This window comes from Pocillopora verrucosa, chromosome 8 (assembly GCF_036669915.1).
Source record: "Pocillopora verrucosa isolate sample1 chromosome 8, ASM3666991v2, whole genome shotgun sequence".
Taxonomy (NCBI): domain Eukaryota; kingdom Metazoa; phylum Cnidaria; class Anthozoa; order Scleractinia; family Pocilloporidae; genus Pocillopora; species Pocillopora verrucosa.
In genome coordinates, this window is record NC_089319.1 from 3,208,734 (window position 1) to 3,227,991 (window position 19,258).

At 36.4% G+C, this 19,258-nt stretch overlaps 2 protein-coding genes across 6 annotated transcripts; one reads left to right on the plus strand and one right to left on the minus strand.

The window, feature by feature from the left end:
• The first annotated feature begins 1,113 nt into the window (after positions 1 to 1,113).
• On the plus strand, positions 1,114 to 13,536 carry LOC131791042 (galanin receptor type 1). 5 transcript variants are annotated; one of them, XM_059108354.2, is made up of 2 exons: positions 1,114 to 1,172; positions 11,548 to 13,536. In XM_059108354.2, exon 2 carries the CDS (start codon positions 11,621 to 11,623, stop codon positions 12,710 to 12,712), a length of 1,092 nt encoding a protein of 363 aa, XP_058964337.1. In that variant the 5' UTR covers positions 1,114 to 1,172; positions 11,548 to 11,620; the 3' UTR covers positions 12,713 to 13,536. The 5 variants fall into 5 exon arrangements, with proteins under 5 accessions (XP_058964337.1, XP_066026629.1, XP_058964333.1 ...); XM_066170532.1 differs by lacking the exon at positions 1,114 to 1,172 and adding an exon at positions 1,259 to 1,354; XM_059108350.2 differs by lacking the exon at positions 1,114 to 1,172 and adding an exon at positions 3,764 to 3,876.
• A 541-nt stretch (positions 13,537 to 14,077) lies between these two features.
• On the minus strand, positions 14,078 to 19,233 carry LOC131791029 (E3 ubiquitin-protein ligase CHIP). Its single transcript, XM_059108333.2, has 9 exons — positions 19,043 to 19,233; positions 17,990 to 18,188; positions 17,267 to 17,343; positions 16,917 to 17,005; positions 16,340 to 16,403; positions 16,166 to 16,222; positions 15,342 to 15,424; positions 14,839 to 14,872; positions 14,078 to 14,401 (listed from the first exon to the last, which is right to left on the minus strand). The coding sequence occupies exons 1-9, from the start codon at positions 19,130 to 19,132 to the stop codon at positions 14,273 to 14,275; spliced, it is 822 nt and encodes a 273-aa protein (XP_058964316.1). The 5' UTR covers positions 19,133 to 19,233; the 3' UTR covers positions 14,078 to 14,272.
• Positions 19,234 to 19,258: the final 25 nt, after the last annotated feature.

The following is a 19,258-nucleotide window of genomic DNA, read 5'->3' on the forward strand; positions in this document are numbered from 1 at the left end:
ATGGTGTAGGGTGGGGGGAGGGGTCGGGAGGCTGAGGATGCGAATATCAGACCTGTACCTGAGGCACTACTTCAGTTAGCACAGACGGGTCCGTGGGTCAAAGCCGCGTAGGTTTAGAGGGGAAGAGGGGATTGGGGAATAGTCAATATAATATTAGTCAAAGGAAAACGAAGAACAATGGATCATAGTATAAGGATCGAGGAATGTGGAGTTGAAAATAAAGAGGCAGGAAGACCAAAGGAACGGACGAAGGGGAACGGGGAATGACGCAAACTGCTGAAGCCAAATAAGGGAGTGTCTCGTCCCTATCCAGAAATGATGGCAAGCAGGAGCCCATTTGGGCTCCTGTGGCCAGCGAAAATCTGTATTTATGTGACTTTGCACTTCTTTCGTATTAGCCACGGTGGCCCCTCAGTCAGATGATAATTAAAATGTCAACGAAGTCAGTAAGCTTTGCTGTCTTGACTGGCTGGTGTCTTCGCTTTCGTTTTTTTTTTTTTGTTTTTTTTTTTTTTGTTTTTTTGTTTTTTCTTTCTTTTTGCCAATTTTGTGTTCAATGTTCGAGAAAATAAAACAAAACTCGGTCCTAGTCTTCTTTTGTCGGATACTCTGGAACAATGACCAAATACTGGTTATGTAATACTCAAACAACTTGCGCTACGCATTGCATACGTCATTTGTCAAATTCTGAGACTTAACTTCCGTTTACTTAAACAGCCACACAGTACCATTGACGAGTTTCCTGACTGATCTCAGAATCGCCGGAAATGATTGATTTCGTACGAACGTAAACTGTCCATTGTATGCAACGCTTTCTATTCCATTTTCATTACTAGTGTATGTTTTGTATGCAGTATTCTTTTGTAAAAAAAATTCAAATCTAAAGGGTAGCTTAGCAGAACTCAATAAATGATGAAGCTTTTATGACATTTCGCTATTCTAATTGGCTGTTGAAACTTTCGAAGTGAGATTAAAATTTGCCTTTTTTTGGTGTCCACCATCTGCTTTGAGATTTTCCTCTTTTGAAAGATTTAATTGCAAATCGAAGCTGACAAATTTTTAAGTTTAAATGGAAAGTTAGCTTGAATTTCTTGACTAGGAGATTCCTCGATAAACACAACTCAAATAATCGATTTCAGGAGAGTTCATTTCCTCAGGATGCATAATCGAAGGTAAATTAAAATATACGAATTAAAATGACATAATGTTATAATTTAAAAGTCGTATCGTGCAAGGAGAAATATACTTTTTAAAAGCCGCTAATTTCAGTTATGTCAAAGTGAAATTATTAATACTTTTATATCTGTGCTTAGACGATTTTGTCACAAATTTATCCCTCGCATTTAAGATTGAGGTAAGCGTCACGTGTAGTCAGTTTCGAATTAATCTTTTGCCTGTCAAAATGGAAATGGTTAGAATTGAAGATACAGTGTATAATTTACCAATGGTAAGTTTCTTTAACTAGATGTACGTGCAAGTATGAAATCCGTGTGTGATTCAGAAAAAAACCATGGTAGGTAAAGCCGTAAGATCACATTTGAGCTGAAAGACTTTTAAAAAGCGCAAGCGAAAGGACCGGTTTTTTTCTCCATGCAAAAGAAAATGTTTTGGATCAGCGGTGAGCGCGTCATTTTTTTTTTTCGCGTGGTACGTAGGTAAGTCTAGCAAAAGCTGGTTGAATTTGTCGAATGTATCTTCATATGTAAATTATCAGCGTGTGGGGCTTGCTCGGTGAAAATAAAGGTCATAACAAAAAAAGGGGGAGCTTTAATTAAACGATGGCATATCAAAAATTTGAAATCTTTCAAGACTGAGAAAAGGTGACTGGTGCAACCACACCGAATTCACGAATGATTTTGTTCTTGGCCCAATTTCCGCTGGGTTTTTTGAGTCTAACTCGCCAAAATGGTCAGAAAGTGTAAATTGGTGATTTTTCTAAGCGGTTTAGTTTATTTCAGTTTCATGCCTCACAAAACAACTTAGAGTTTATGTGTAATAATATTTCCCCAAAATTCTAACTTTCGTTTGAAATTTTCCTTGTCAAAGAAGTAACATTGCCAATAACACCTGCTGAGGTTAACTAATGGTCAGGTTTATTGTGATACAAATTAATTTTCACTCTTTTGGCTGAAAGCAGGATGAGTGAAAGGCCATACGAAAAAAAAAAGATTCTACATTCATCATTTTTCCAAATCATTCATCCATACTACTATTTACTCCATCAAATGTTTTCTGTTTGTGTTAGCTAACGAGCTTATCACGGTATCGTTTAATGAGAGAGCAAATATGTACACAGAATTTGGCTTTCTCCATTTTCTGTGACTTTCTAAACCGCATGAGTCATGAAAATCGATCTGTTGGTGATGGTAGTATTAGGGATGTGCTAGCTGTGAAAAGTTATCATTTCGCATCTCACACTCTAGTCAATTAGTAATTTTTTTCCAAAACCGCAAATTAGTCAACACTTTGAATGTGAACTTAAACTAACCTCAGGTTAGGCGAAGATTTTTTTCACTATGTAATCACGTTTTTTTACAAATTGGAATGTCTTTTTATTCTGTTTCTACCGATGAGTTAGGTTAAATAGCGCCAGGAGCCCATTACGGGCTCCTGATAGCGCCTGGATCATTTATATCTTCAGCATTAATCCAAATTTTTTCGAATTGATTATAAGGGTCCTAAAAATAGCGTGTGAAATTGTCAATCGTTATAAATATGTATATAAACCCGTTTTCAAAAGCATTGTAATTTGAAAATATCTTTTAAATATACATATCTTTTCTTTTCTTGTCACTTTTGGATGGAAAAAGAAAAGGTGTATATATTTCATATATATTTTGAAATTGCAACGTATTTGAAAAAGGCTATATATGTATACATGTAAATTACATCTTTTTTTTTTATCTGAAGAATACAGTAGACAAAATATTTTTCAATCATCCAGAACAGTTGCAATTTCTACCTCTAAATCCAAATCGTGACTGCGCAAAATTTAATGACGCTTTCGATGTGGTCACGTTTCGGGGAACAAATTTACAAACATATTGCACAACAAATTTTCATTAGTCAGCGTTTGATAGACGATGATAACGTCTTTTCCCTAGTTTTCGACATTCTCCTCGCAAACAACCACTTTAGTGAATGACAGGCTAGGAGGAATTAATCAGCAGATGGCAAATTTCTTTTCCAAGAAAGAAAGAAAGCCGTAATATATTGGATGTTTCTTCAAGCTCGTCTCTTCCATCAAATTCGAATTTACTCATTAATGCTAGTCTTTTGCAATCGGAGAGAGAAATTAATCATGGGCAAGGGAACAAATGTCACATTTGCGACGTGTACTGGTGATATTGTGATAATATGCGCGTTTTTTTGGTGGTTACTTCATATCTGTAATTCGTACTGACACATATGGGAAAATAAGTAAAAAATTTTATCTCTTATCACTTCTAAGAACTTTTTGATTGGTGAAAAATCAAAAGGAGCCTCATAGCTAATACCTTCCTTAAAAAAATATTTGCTCTTCCTTCAATAAACAATTTCGCAGTTTTATAAAATCTAGAGCGTCAAAGTAAAAAAAAAAACCATCGATGATTCTAATATTAAACAAAATTTACTCCCAGGACGAAAAGCAGACGACACCAGCCCAATAAACCGCCATATTTGACAGTTCTCATAAGCTTGGCTGAATGAAAAATAAACATTCACTACAAAATTTATTGCCATCTCAGCTCTGTCAGTCAAAACATTAATCATACCAGGGAAGGTGAAATCAAATCGCAAGGGTATTATCATTTCTAAGGGGTTCTGTACTCCAAAAGGATAAGATTTGAAGAACAACGCTCGGAAACGCATTCCAAAATACTTTGGAAAAGTCATGTAAGTTTGTTTAAAATCTACCATAAAAGTCTTCCTCTAATGTGTTAATAGGAAATATTTTTTGATGTTGTGTGTTAAATGATGGATATGCAATCGTACTGGTGTGTCCAACTAACACGGGCGGTGTCGAAAAAAAAACATGTAAGTGATTCTTTAGTTTCTAATTCATCGGAATGATGCAGTCATTTTCAAGGCTAAACGGCAAATCGGCCGAAAAAAAATTACGATGATTTTTGAGCCAACATTAGGATGTATATAAGCTGTCGTTAGCGAGAGTGCGAATTTCATTGCGGTATTAGCTTTGTTATAGCAAATTACCCAAATTAAAAGTTGTCATTTCCTCCACTTTGGTTTTCTAGATACTGAATATCTGCAATTTTCTTTCTCGGTGATTTCGATCATCAGTTCGTATCATATAATTTTGCTTTAATTTTTCAAAGGAAGCGACAAGGTTCTGACGATTTTCCGTGGAAAAAATAATTTCACCTTTGTACTGAAACTAGTCATGCGTTACAATCGGTTTTCATCAGAAGACCATTTCATTGACCTAAAAAATTAATTAAATAAGAGAGAAATTTTGATTTAAATTTAACTGAGGCAAGTAACCTCAGATGTACCTAAAATATTCCTGACTGCATTAATAAAACGGGGTTTAAGTCACATAAAAATCTTTAAGTGGTAAACTCTATTTAAAATATTGCAATTAGACATCCTCAACTTTTATTCAACGCGGTATGATTTTCCACTTTTCACATTTAAACAGTAAATCAAGTCTTTTGTATCCTAATGTCAACCCAGAAAAGGTAGTTATTATTGAAGATGTTTTGAAAAAGACAAGATGAAAAAAACTTGTTTGTTTTGTTTTGTTTGTTTGTTTTTTTGCATTCAAATAAAAAATCAGACAGTAAAGTAGATCTTCCCCTTGAGGTTCTAAAACCCAATTTTCTCATAATGAGGTACTGATATAAGATCCATGGAAAGAATTTAAAAAAACATTTACTGGCCATTAATCCGATAAAACTACTGATATGTAGATGCTGGCAGGTAATTAGCACAAAATTCGATAGTATTGTTGTTCAAAAACCGCTTTTACGAAACTAAGGCCAAAAGATCCTAAAATCTCAAAAGAAAGCTCAAGAAATGGCGCGACTATTCCCATCAACGGGTAGAAATTTTAATCTCAGATTAGCCTGTGCATAATTCATATTGGAAAAATAACACGAAAGTCCGGCAATTTCGTAGGCAGGGGATGTACGTTTACCTCAACATCAGCAAATGATATTTGTATGTCAAGATTTTTCTCGTTTGCGGGGCTGACTATGAAACAGAACACTGTAAGTATTTGATAAGTTGTAAATTAATAATCTGTTCTGAATCGATAGCTAAAGGCCCTTTCTACTTCGTTAGAACTTTAGTTTCTTCCATTCCTCATATTGTAAGCTTTCATTGATCGGAACATTTTACAATGTTTTACAAAGGAGTTTATCTCCCCTGTGTTTTCGCACTTGCCGAATTAGAGAAAATTACAGAGAACACAAGAATTGGGAAGCCCAATTCTGATATTCCCATCCAGTTTTTGCCCACGAAAAGTCACAGAGTTTGATTAAGCTTTAACTTCCGTTTCTTCGGGGCGCACCATTCGGCGATATTTTCCACACCCGTCCTCAGGGAATCTTTTTAAAGAAACTTCAGTGTTTTTACCATAGATCATTGATCATATATTGCTTTTCTATTAAGATGCTTCTTTAAGATCTTACGAGCATTTTTCTCCTAAACTTTTCTTTTTTTTTTTTCTTTCATTTTGTTTTGGGGGGCCAGAGCTGGGAGGCCCCATTCAGTGACATGTGGGATTCCTTGGTTCTTTGTCTCGGACATACGCATGCGTTCAGATGACTAGGAATTCCTTTTATTTTCCATTCAAAGTTTTAGCTCTTTACATTTTGTTGTTGTTTATTTTGCTCAGTTTGTTTCTTTTTTTCGTGCGAAGAAAGAAAGACAAGAAGGGACACAGAAAGGGTAGGAAATGATTCTTATGCACCTTGAAATATTTTATCAAATTTGGCTGTCACAGTCATAAACTCAGGTTTTAAATAAAAAAAAGATGTATATAAATGCAACAGAAAGTAACTTTCTCTTCCTAAATAATTATGAAGGTATCATCAAATGAAATTCACAGCTAGTCTAAAGCCATGCATAATTTTTGACCTTATAGCTGCAAATGCTTTTGATCAGGAACACTATATATGCCAAAGCCAGGCCTTAAGAACCGGTGGTCCATTCGCTAAGAAATAATGTCTTACAGACACCATAAAGTAATTACAAAAAGTCAAATACCGGTATTTCAGTTTGATTTTCCTGATTCGTGGCCTAGAAGAAGATGGCTGAGCTGAATTTGCGGTTGTCCCATATGTGGCTAATCTGTCGAAAAACTAAGTCTTCAAAATCTGGATCGCACAATGTGATAAAATTCAAAAGAGTTCCTAGAAATTAAGACATCTGTTCAGCTTCATACATGTCTTTTAAAATGAGAAAGCTCCATTTTCCTTTTTGAAGTGCCGTCTACAAGAGTTTGCGATTGATAACGATAGTTAAGATTTATCTATATTGATCTGTCAGACACCAAAGATTATTTATCAGAGGGTTTTTGCACGCAATGAAATATGTTTCGGGACGTTTACGAAGGAGGAAAATCTGGATTTACACAGGCAAAGCAAACGGAAGCAGGGAGTAAGACAAAATGTCAATTTTATCAGCAATAGGTAAATGAAATAGGCATATTTACCGACAAATACTCCAGTTCGTGTCGTATAATTACATCATATATTTGACCTTAACAGAAACAGACGAAATGATTGTCAAATATAAAAGCAAAAAGCGCTCTGTACGTGGAGCTGAAAAGTTCAATTCTAACGCAAAACGGAAGCTTGTGACAAAAAGGCTCGGATTGAACTGTTCTCTGTAAAAGGTGAGGTGCTTAGCTCTAAGTAGAATTTCAAACTTTGCGAAAAGTCTCTGTGAACATTTGCATAGAAGTGTTTCAAGATTTCGCCATTGTTTCAGTTTAGCGATTTTAAAAATTGACTGCGTATAATTCTGGTTAAAGACAAAGATCCCGAAAACCGCAAACCAAAAGCTTTCTAAGTAATACGTCCTAGCGAAAAAAGGTTCTTCTGTAAAATATGTAGAGCTAACAGATCTCCCGTTGATAAAATATCTTATCAATTATACAATTTAGAACATTACTAGCGGCCTCATTAAAATAAGTTTGACGCTGATAAGCAAGTGTTTGGATACTGAAAAATTCTATAGCGTCATTTAATGAATAAACAAAGTAATTCCTGGTAGCAACACTAAAGAGCTTTAGCCTTTCTTTGTGGTGTTCATAAAATATCTATGTTATGTAGATTTTGGTGTTATTTAGATTACGCCAGTCTCATTTGTAATTAACACCATCGTGAAATTGAAAAGGAAAATGCGTTTCCTTCACATGTAGTTGAACGAGACACTTGGCAAAAATCCTACTCGGAAAGTGTAACAATGAAAAGATCGGATTGTGTTGGGAAGAAGGCCAACCCTTGCACAATTTCAAACGTGTTTTCAGACTTTTGGTAAACACGCTAAATTGTATATAAATCATTTTCAATGACTGATAATAATTCTACCAACAAAAAAGGAAAGGAAGAGAAACTTTTACAGGAAAACTGCTGCGGCGGAAAACGTTCAAAAACTTGAGGTAGGGTGGCGTTTTAAATGATGAAATGTCGTCGCGGTAGATGCCTTCAAAAATCATGTCACGAGAATAGTCGCATTTTTCTTTTTTTTGCTGTTGTTTTAATAACAAATCCAAAACGTCCATGATGACGATTTTAAGTTCCTCAAACAAAGGCTCAAATGAGTAGTTTGACACGGCGATTTCTGACTAATGAAAATTACGAAATATTGTCAATGCAACTCGGAAAAGTGTTCGGGGATCATGGAAATTTCTCGATAAAATTTGCTGATTATTTAAATCAGGCTTTATTATTTTTCCCTCAGGCTAAATAGTCAAATGGCAAAAAATCTTTCATATCATCAAGGAAAATAAGATTTTTTAATGTAAAAATTAAATGATAAAATATTTCTGAGTTTCAGTCAAGTGCACAAGGTTGTGAAGTTTATTCGCTGTGGTTTCCAGCTTGAGCCGGGCACAAAATACCAAAGACCTTTTAAAGTATCATAAAATTTTTGCAATTTTTAGAAACGCGACTCGGTGACTCAATTAATTTGTCAGTGTTTTGCTACAATAATTAAGTCATACAACGACAAAATGCAAATTTTTAGAGTAATTTGCAGTCATAGATTACAAACCACGTCAAATTGTATCACGAAACACCAATTCGTATCAGATATCTACGAGCATTTCCAGTTTTAATCATCTCCAAAACAACAGTTTTAAATGATTTTCCTAATTCATTGATGGTGTATCTGTGCCGATCTGTTAAGTAATGAATAATTTTTTTTATTGGAGAAACGTTTAACATGACGTGTTACACCGAAAACTTGCTTGACCAATTATTTACTGTAAATTCTTTCAATTTGTCCGTTTTACTGGATTAAGCGGGGCCAGAAATTATCTTCTAAAACTTTCAACTTCGTAGCGAGCCAAGATTTTCCTCTTAATTGAGTCATAACATGCCATGAATCGGCTAAGTGAGACTTGGTCACAAGGCCTAGAAGCATTTTTCAAATGTGCTCTCCATCCCATCGACTGTACATTCTTTTTTCGAAAAAATAACAGTGGTGCGGTTAATTGCAAATCATATCCTCTTGTGTTTACCTAAGTCGCAGTGTAAGTTTGTGTCAAAATCCCTCACAAAACAACGTGTTTAACGCTCTCAGGGAGATTTGGTTGTTCGTTTAAAACCTGCGTCGTAAGACTGAGGAAGTTATACATAGGCACCGTTGAGTTAACTATGGGAGGTCAATATTACGAGATTACCATCACAACGATAAGACTTGTTCAAATCAAAGAACACTGACACCCGTTGTAAGCGGAGACTATTGCCGGCTCCCGATTGCATGTAAGTTCGTGTACTTTAGCAGCAGACCGTCGGGAAACCTAGAAAAGTCATTGTTGGTTTTACAAACAGGTGTGTCCCATGACAACGCTGTGCCATTTGAAAGTTAAATAAACGGAGTAATTAAATTTTTGTGGCATCCCTGTGTCTTCGTTGCCAAACTGGCGAACGAATACATGTGAAGGGACGATAGGCGTTATACGCAGTCTTGTTACCTAAACCTGGCTTTACTCTGAACTCTGAATACATAGATAGCATCCCTCGAGCACTGTAAGAGGGACTGTTATCACCAACAAAAAAAAAGCATGATCCTATTGCATCACTGTGGTGCTAATTTCCTCTCGTCAATCGCATCGTTGACCTTCTTTTCATTTTTAAAGTAAACTCAAATATATTAATATGATGGATGGGACAAATCGTATTTGTTTAAATACACCCATAATGGAATTTTTTAATAAACTTGGAATATCCCTTTACAACAAACTATTCTGTCTGGTGTTGATGGTATTTGATCGGCCGTTTGCAAAGATAACAACTCAACTTGAGTTTTTGTTTGGTGGTTTCACGGATGAAATGTTTCTCTATCCCTGCTATTTTTTAAGTTGTTAAAGTCATTTCTTTTCCAGGAAGTATTTCTCCCCTGAAATTATTGTCGTCTTTGCCTCAATAAACAACAACTTAGCCCAGATGGTTGCAAAAAGGTTTCGTGCCTTCTACCCCACTGACAAATGTCTGTTTGGCTAATGGACTTACAAGTCATGTGAACTGCAGTTTCCGTTCGTGTTGATTGATGTATAAAATACCATCAAGGCTGATATAATTTGATCTGAGAGTTACCTTTTCAATTGGGTGATAAATTCAAGGACTATTCAAGAGTCTTATCTACTTGGAATTAAGTCGGAACTCGTGCTTCACTTAACAGTAAAGTCCGTTTACTAACCGTTTGGACATTTGAATTGTATTGTTTGAGGACGGTTACGATTTGGATTAATCGTACAAGATTACCAAGCGAGGTAGGGCTCCTAGAGAGCTGTGTTTTGATGTCTCGTTACTTTTTATTTCCAGGCAATTATCAAATGCAACAATCGGAATAGATTAAACGCAGATCATTATTAACAGGTTGTTTCGGAAAATTTTCACGGTCATGTATGCAAACATGAATAGATTTAGTTTGGAAATGTGGGAGATCTGGACCTCATATTTGTTGATTTCATCTTTTTAACCTGGATTTAACCCAGGAAAAAGGTATTCTGAGACTCTTAGAATAAAACGTGTGTTCGCTGTGGTCAACTCATACTTAATCGACCGTGCCGTAAGAAAATTAGGTCTTATTGCTTCTCTCAGACGGTGGTAAGCAGTTGCTGCACCTCATATAGAATCTCAGTTATTTAAAAACACTCCTTGATTGCCACAACGATTGATGTAGTCCTTAACCTCGATACATGCTTCCTGAATGAACTGAAAACCAATTCATAAAAGCAGTAAAAACAGATTTATTTATTTATTATCTGGAAATCAGTGAATTTTGCCTCTCTGCTCACGCAGTCCACTACGTAAGCTGTCTCATCCAGGTTCTCACTGGCAAAACATTTACATGATCGACTGTAACGAAATATTTATCAGAACTGGCCCAATGATTGTTATTTGCACAAATGGACTTTGAAACCCTAGGCGCAATGGTCTGTTGTCGAATTTTATCTTGTGACAATGAGTTAAACATGTTCCAATGCTTTATAACAGGAACGTTACTACAGGAACACTTCGTGCGATTTGCGCGGCTATTTTCGACTGAAATGCAGCCGTTGTCATCGACTTTCGGTTCCTTCTCACCTCTGTCTAAATATCAGCACTAATCCTTCGTTATTTGCTCATTTGTTAGAACTCATAATTACTATTACATAAAAATTTTCCTTGTAAGGATTTGGGCAGAAGGGTAGCGATACAAATGTTTAAAACGCTAGAGTCTCTTAAAATGTTCATAATCTCAAGTTACTGTTGAATGAAGCTATCGCTATCTCGGAGACTCCATCTTCTGCCAAGGCGTTGACAACTTACGAATGAAATTCACTGAGCTAGAGCGCGATTTTTTACATGGGGAGAAACCACCAAATTCAAAATGTGTACAACCTCAGCTTGTTTTTTAACTTTTATAGAAGGTTTGAGGTTTGACATGAAGTTATAATTATCTTATTCTGATCTATTCTAACAACATACGCTGAAAGAAGTCAACTGAATAGTTGTCTTTCAATGTTGTTGGCGGCTTTTAAAAGCTTTGTTCATAATATTGAAGTTAGAATTTCAACCAGGGTTTTTTCATTTCCATAGAGCAGATTGCTTTGTATCAAATTAAATTTTTTCTATTTTTATCTTTTATTTCATTGATATCTTTCCAAATATTACTCCTCAATCGTTGCAATTGCAGTTTGCTCTTTAATTTCTAAATATTTTGAAGCGCCGTTTTTTCCAAAAGTTACTAATTAAGTTGTTTTATCATTTTGTGTCTGATTGCAGATTTTTGGATCCAAAAGTTTCTTCCGCCGAACTTAAGTGCTATCTAGAACCACTTGGTTGAAAATAATTGACATATTTATCTGTAGTTGTCTCTTTTTTCCAGACTGAAGTGAGCAAGTACTTGTTTGTTGGCCTCCAGTAAACATTTCACATTTCGACAATTTGTTCTTGTAAGGATGATTTATCCTGGTAACTCCAGCTACCCTAACGCAAGTCAATCGGTCGGCCCGCGTCCTGAACTGGAACCAAGATACGCCGTGACTCTTCGCCTTACCTTAAGTGCTATCATCTGCTCGATTGGAGTTGTGGGTAATATTTTGGTTGTCATCATCACAGGAGCAAACCACGGTGGTAAAACCGCTGTACACAAGTACATCCTCAACTTGGCTATCGCAGATATCAGTGTACTGGCAATTTGTTATCCGCTTACTCTTGTGAAAGCCGCGGATCCTGAAAACTGGCCGCTCGGAAGGTTTGTATGCAAGTTTGTGTACCCGTTTACGGATATCTTCTACAGTGCTTCCATTGGCTCCATCGTTGCCATAGCAATGGACCGCCACACAGCAATCGTTCGTGGAATGACAGCGTACAGGTCGAGGACGATTGCTAAATGGGTGATCCTGGCGATTTGGATTGCAAGCTTCATGAGTTCCGTGTTTCCAGTTTACTTGGTGATGGAATACATAGAGAACAATGGTACAGTTGACTGTACTCCAAAGTGGCCAAGTCACACCACTTTTGCCGCTTACGTGTTTTCTTTAACGATTTTTTGGTACGTTATACCGCTGTTCTTGATTCTCTGGGCATACCGGCAGATCGCGTGCAAAATTCGCGACAGCAAAATACTCCACCAAAAAATGCACAATATGGTTGGCTCTTACAAGAGAGAAAGGAAGAAGAAATTCGAAACTGCAAACACCAAAGCTCTTAAAATCCTCGTGCCGGTGGTGATTGTCTTTGCTATAACTATGTTTCCCTTTCATCTTTTTCAAGTTGTCAGAGTTTTCGTTGACGTGGGTCACATGAAATACATTTGGGTCGTGTACAACATATTTATTACTCTGATGCTGACAAACAGTGCTGCAAATCCGATTATTTACTCCCTTGTGAGCGAGGAGTTTCGGCAACAGTTCAAAAACATTTTGAACTTTAAATGTCAGCGTCTATGCCTCGAGCCGAGGAAAAAACATGATGCATCTATCACATATCGATATTCTCTTTCAGTAACTGCGCCTCCACCAAATCCTGACCGAGAGACAGATGTGTGAAATGGAGAGTCTTGAAGCTAAACTCAAATGAACTTATCAGCCAATGAAATCTCAGAGTGAAAACATTAACGAAAAAATGATAATGATAATAAAACGGATAAGGCCATATCAGGAATGAGGCGCTATAAAAAGAACTGGTAATTTGGGAGAGAGTTTGAAAATACTACTTATCAAACGAGCGCTTGCTTCTCATGAGCATTCAGTTGTATTGTATAGGCATGCACAGTGTGCTAAGGGGACAGGACAAGAGTGACTAAAGCTTCCATCCCCAACCTTGAACCCTAGGAGGGATTCACGCGTAAGTTCTTCTGATCATAGAGCAGTTTTCAATGAGTATCGAAATACCAAATAATAATGACTACCAATAAGAGAAACGGTTAACATCCTCATTTTTCAATGAGAATTTGAGGTAAAAAAACAAGCAACCTGCCTGAAGGGCGGGAAAACACGACAGACCAAGTTGGGATTTGTTTTAGTTTTACATTTGATTGGATGGGTGGGTGGTGAGAGTTTTCTTGACCAATCACAGAGCGAGATAAAACAAATCCAAAGTAATCCAGGATCACTTTTAAGACTAAATTGAAAACTGCTCTTGTATTAAAAAAAGTTTGACAAGAATGAACAAGCTTTTAAGCTATGGGGCGTTATCTTGATAAAACAACAAGTTCTCTGAACTAATTTGTAAGGAAACGTATAGCAGTTTGAGTGAGAGTTAAGATCAAATGTAAGGAGTACAGCGCAACCATACTTAAAACCAGAATTAATTAAAACTATCAGAATCATTTCCAGATTTCCTTGGAGCGAATTGGAGAGAAAGTAACCTTTCGGGGGAGGGAGGGGGGGGGGGGCATGGGAGAGAGAACAAAGTAACGGCGTCGAAAGTCTCTTCATAACACGCTTTCCCAGACCTGTTTGTAAGCTTGTGTGTGGTGTGTTTTATGATCAAAAAGAAATCTTTACAATCAGAGAAACATATGGTTGCATTTTTTCCCAAATGGTTTGATATGAATCAGTATATGCTACAAAAACGATTACTAAATCGAAGTAAGACAATTTTGTACTAAACACAGGATCGTGCACATCAGGTAAAATGTAAATTCCTTATCAGTAACCCTTCATACTGTGCTATGTTCAAGCGCTTTCACCTTTCTTTTTGTTTGGTCTTTGAGAAGAACAATCCTTAAATAAACTATATAAAAACTCAAATAGGAGTTAAAAACTTAGAGGAGCTGGGAACCAAAAGGAATAAATTCAGTGTACAAACTCAGTCTCAAACCTTCCCGCAGGCGGAGAACGCACGTCCTGCAGCGCATATCTAAGAGGGCTTTCTGGAAGGCTAATGAAATAAAAGAGTATGAACAAAACTGACAAAGCTTCGCCTGATTTATTCATTCTATGATAAAAGGAAAAAGTTACAAAGGCAACTAATGACTTTATAAATAGTACTAAGATTTACTATAAGCGCCCTCCTCAGCTTTTGCCGCTAAACGCATTTATTATCAAAATAACTGTACGTTGAAGATATTTCTTGATTATTTACATTGATCAATGAATTCTGCATTAGAATTCTTCCACTACCCATTCGTTTTCTGTGATAAACGCATCTATGACCTCTTTCATAACGAGGTTTGGAGTCAATTGTTCTTGTTTCAAATCCGTTCTTGTCACGGGATCAAAATGGCCAACACGCTAAGAAAGAAAAAAAGGAAAAATGACCACAAATATACATCTGAACTGAAGATGATAACAATGCACGCAGGTGAACACTGACGCGCACTAATTCTTATGAAAAAAATGACTATATTCGAAGTCGAAACCCCAGTCTCGATTTTCCCAAATCTTCGTTGGAGAGCTCGTTAAATCTTTCGATATACGTGTCCAATCAAATAATAGCACCAGCACCTAGAGTTCCCCGAAATTCTCACGCCAGAAGAATATGTCACGTTTCTTGAAAATATCGAGATAAACCCCGCTGGATAAAGAAGTTCCGGAATACCAGGAATAACTTCACAATAATTTCATGTCACCGCGTTTTTTTCGCAGATTGACTAACACAATTTAAAAAGGAAATGATAACCAAGCAAACCTGTTTTTTTTTTTCTAAAGAGAAGTTTAGACTGACATACCTGCAAATGTTCTTCAATGTGTTTACGATCATATCTACGAGAGTTAAAAGTTTCCAACATTGTCCAAAAGTAATTAGCTGGCATCTGGGCGCAGCAGAGAAACGCCATGTTACAGCTTGCATAAGGATGTGCTACTGGACTGGGTGCGGTTTATAGCCTTCCCTTCATCACACTCTCTCTCCTCCCTCACACTCTCTCTCTCTCTCTCTCTGCTAGGAATCTTAATCTGCTCTAAGAAGTAATTTTTTTCGCTACATATTAATTCAGAGATAAATCATAAGGTTTCTGGAATATACTTTATCCAAGTCTCCATGATAAACTGGGTTCTAATCTTAAATGTTACGCCAAAACTTCAAAGGTAACAAGGGCAGGGTTTTCACCTTGCACAGAAGCAAAACCTTCACATCTGAATTTCAGTCAAAGTCTTCCCAGAAGGTTTTCACTGGAAACAATTCCAGTGATTTTTCCAATTGGCAAATTAATTAATTATATAAAAAAGATACGTGATTCCACTTGGTGTAATGACTGGATCCTTCATGAGTTCAAAACTAATTTGTCCACACAAGAAGTCTGGCACCTCTCTTTTCTGTAAGAAACCAGGAAGAACATTTCAGAGCAAGAAGTTGGGTTTCTGGCTTTCAAAGAACAAATTAAAGTGACAGTAAACAGGCAACAGAGCATAAAACCAATAAAACACAATCATTGTTTAACCTCAGAAAACTGTATTTGAACAAGTCATGGCAAATCTTGATTTACTGTCTCTCAACTCACAATTCAAATTCTGATAACTGTAATAACCATATCCTCACAAGAACTTAAACTGCCCATCCTCTAAGAGCCTAACCTGATTTTGTAGCAAGAAGTGACCGAGAGAATTGCTAGTCTCCCTAGGTGGGATGCTAGTCCATCACAAGGTTACCCTTCCACTCCCTCCCCTCCCCTAAAAAAAATGTGTAAGGCTTTAATGACAGCACCCTAGCACCCATTTATGGTTGGAGAGAGGCATTGCAAGAGCAAGGTGTCCCACCCAAGAACACATCAAAATGACCAGATCTGGTCTTGAACTTAGACCTGTTAATTCACTGATATGAAGCACTGATTTTATTATAAAAATATAACTGTTTCATCAAGCTTTACTGGTACAGTAAGTGAATAGGATGTTAAACTTTACATTCTGATACCTGCACCGACTACCTCCAATGGGAAAATCTAAGACTTTAAACTTCATCCTCACCATTGGAGTTATAATTACTACCAGTGACTCACACTGTTTCTTAAGATAGACATAATACATTCAGCAAACTGAGGTAAGAAGATGAGCTCTCACCTTTCGTCTGACATCAACTTCTTTAAAAAGGCTATTTACTTCTGATAGTCTTTTATCCTGGAAAAAAGATGCAACAACAATTAAGCAACAACCTACTGACTTTGGGGTGTATTGATGAAAAGGTGAGCATGTTGCATTTGTCAATGCAAGAAAAAAAAAACAAACTTTACTCACACATTCCAATTCAATTTTATCAAGTTCTTCTTTATCAGGATCTTTTCCTGCAGCTTTAATTTGTCTGAAAAAGGTTAATTGATAATGTTAACCCTTTAACTCTCAGCAGTGATCAATATGCAACTTCTCCCAATAATATCTATACATTATCCAGCACACAGGTAATGAGAATACTCAGACTTATCAGGTAGAAGTTGTCATCTTGATCTAACACCTAATTCTTGTAACTAATATACAAGGAAATGTGTAGCAGCTAGAGAGGAGAATTAACAATCAGATCTTGGGAGTTAAAGGGTTAAACCCTTAATATCCTAACATAATTCTATATACTGTTTTCCATACATTTCTTAAGGAGCAGACAAAGAGAATTGTTGAACAATCAAGAGCTTCTTTAGTTGGTGATCATTTCCTTTATTCTCATGACCTTACTGTGTGATTCAGGGCTGATATTGTAAGGAGAAATTAGATGCTGGTCACTCTTAGTGGTCAAAAAGTTACCCACTGGCAGCTCAAAAGCTGATACAGGTGACTGACAAAGTTAAAAGGGTAATGTCAGAGTCAACAAAAAAAAGTTTACCTCTTCTTATCATCAAGGATTAGATTATTCAAATATGACTGCAGCTCTATTTCCTGGCTAATTCGTCTTTCTTCTGCAACACTAAATCTCTGGAATAACAATATTGAAAATGAGACAAAATTAGATCTGACAACTAGCACACTTAAATTGTGTTGTTCTTGGTGGAAGTAACCAGAGGTTCAAGTACATCTAACAATGCCTAATGTCTTGTCATCTGTCATCAGTCACTCATTTTGATTTTTTCCAAATTTTCTTTCAAGCCAAAAGTTTATATTTTCCATTTACATACAGGTAGCTTACATTATCAGATAATCATTTCATACGCAATGAGTGTAGCTAATTCTTCATACCTTCTTTTTAGCCAGACGGACTGTACTTGCTATATCATCTCCAAAGTTAAGTTTCTGTTCTTTAGCTAAATCATAGGCTGGTTACAGAAAAAACAATGATAGTGAACACCTTTTTGCTTGAGAGAACTTCATAGTTGATTTATATCTACCCTGTACAATAGTTAGGCTCACTGACATTAAATGGACATACAGAAAGTCCCTAAGGACTAAAGGAGCTGTTCTATGATTGGAGCAGAGATTGGGGCTTTCATGGCACCCTAAAAAGGCAACTAATGCAGAGTGTTAAAGTCTGTTTCTCATTTACAACCAGATTGCTATCTGCAGGTGATCATAGCAGAGGGGAACCCACATAATATTTCCATGCTACTGTTAGCTGTAAATTTTAAAGTGAATGAAAGGGATTTACCACAAGCTTTGAAGTTCTTACCGTATTCCAAATTACACTCTATGCCAAGTTTGAATGTCTAACAGCCCAATTGAAAAAACTCAAAATCAAAATTTAACCCTTCACACCCTTACATCAACATGCAAGTTCTCAATACTGTTCTCTACACATTTCATATGGTCCTTACAAGGAAAATGTGTCTAAAAATCAAGGGCTTCTTGAATTTGTGATCATTTCCTTTATTCTCATCAAAACAATGTTTGATTCAGGGGTGATACTATGGGAAGAAATTAGATGCTTATCATTCTTTAAGGGTTAAGATAATCCTTTTTTTCCACCTCTTTTTAAACTTGCAAGTGCTTCATCATAATTCTCCTGTTCAAGGAGTGCCTGCCCAAGGAAGAAATGTGCCTTGACCAGGTTCACATCAAGTTCTATGGCACGACGACAGTCACTTATGACCTGAGACCACTTCTTAAGTTTGAGATGACACAAAGCCCGATTTGTGAAGTATGTTGGAACTGTTGGATTCTTGATCTAAAATAGAGAAATTGAAATAATGGTGAATTTGTGGAAATTTCCTGATGGAGCTAATAGATCAAGAAGAAAAAGAAGTATTCAAAAATTTCATTAAAAAAAAGAATTACTGTTTAATCACATATTTGGACATTTACTGTATTCATCGAAGAAAAATGAAACAATGATTAAGTCTTATTTCATAATGTAGAGAGTTTATCGGCTTCTGATTTAAGAAAACTATTTTTCAACTGTGTAATGTATCTGAAAATGAAACTGATTACATTTCTGCGTAAAATATTGTGCCCTAGTTTTTAGATGAGTGACTCAGTCTTAAACAAACCTTTTCAGAACTTTTCTATCAGAAGGCACACCACATGAACAAGTGTTACATTTGAAAAGCTTTTAGCAGGGGAACGGAAAGCCACAACGTATCGTACACACCGAAATTTTGGGAGGTTACAGAAAATTAAATTATATTTTCTTCAGATTTAAAAAATCCTCGCATCGTCCTAATCCTTAACTCTCCAAAATCAGAAAATAACAGACAAATTAACTATGCTATTATGTCAATGGCGAAAAAAAAAATCCGCAAATGAAAATCACTAGTTTTTTTTCTTTTTTTCCAGGTATCAAACTCGAGCTTTCCATGGGCACGATCCAGTTCAAAATTATAAAATTCGTGTGATCATGAAACTGGCAAGTAAAAGCGAGACAACTGATTTTATAAACTGCCATCACTATTCTCCGGATGGCCAACGCCAACTTTCAAATGTAATAGATAAATCTAAGTCAAAACTTCGAGGAAAACAAACCACAAATTCTTAGATGTAAGGCGATTTAACTGAATGTGAATGAACGTGATTTCAACCTACAATAGCCTTTGTGTAACATTGCGCTGCATCATCGTAATGCCTGCCGCTAAAAAGACGATTTCCCTGTTCTTTGAGGTCTATGGCCGTCATTCCAATACACCTCTTGCGTCTATAACATCTCTTGTGATTAATATTTGTGTTAAAATTTTTAAAACAAACCAACCAAACTTAGTCCTGGCACTTCGGCTGTTGTGATGTATCGCGCGACCGCAAAGG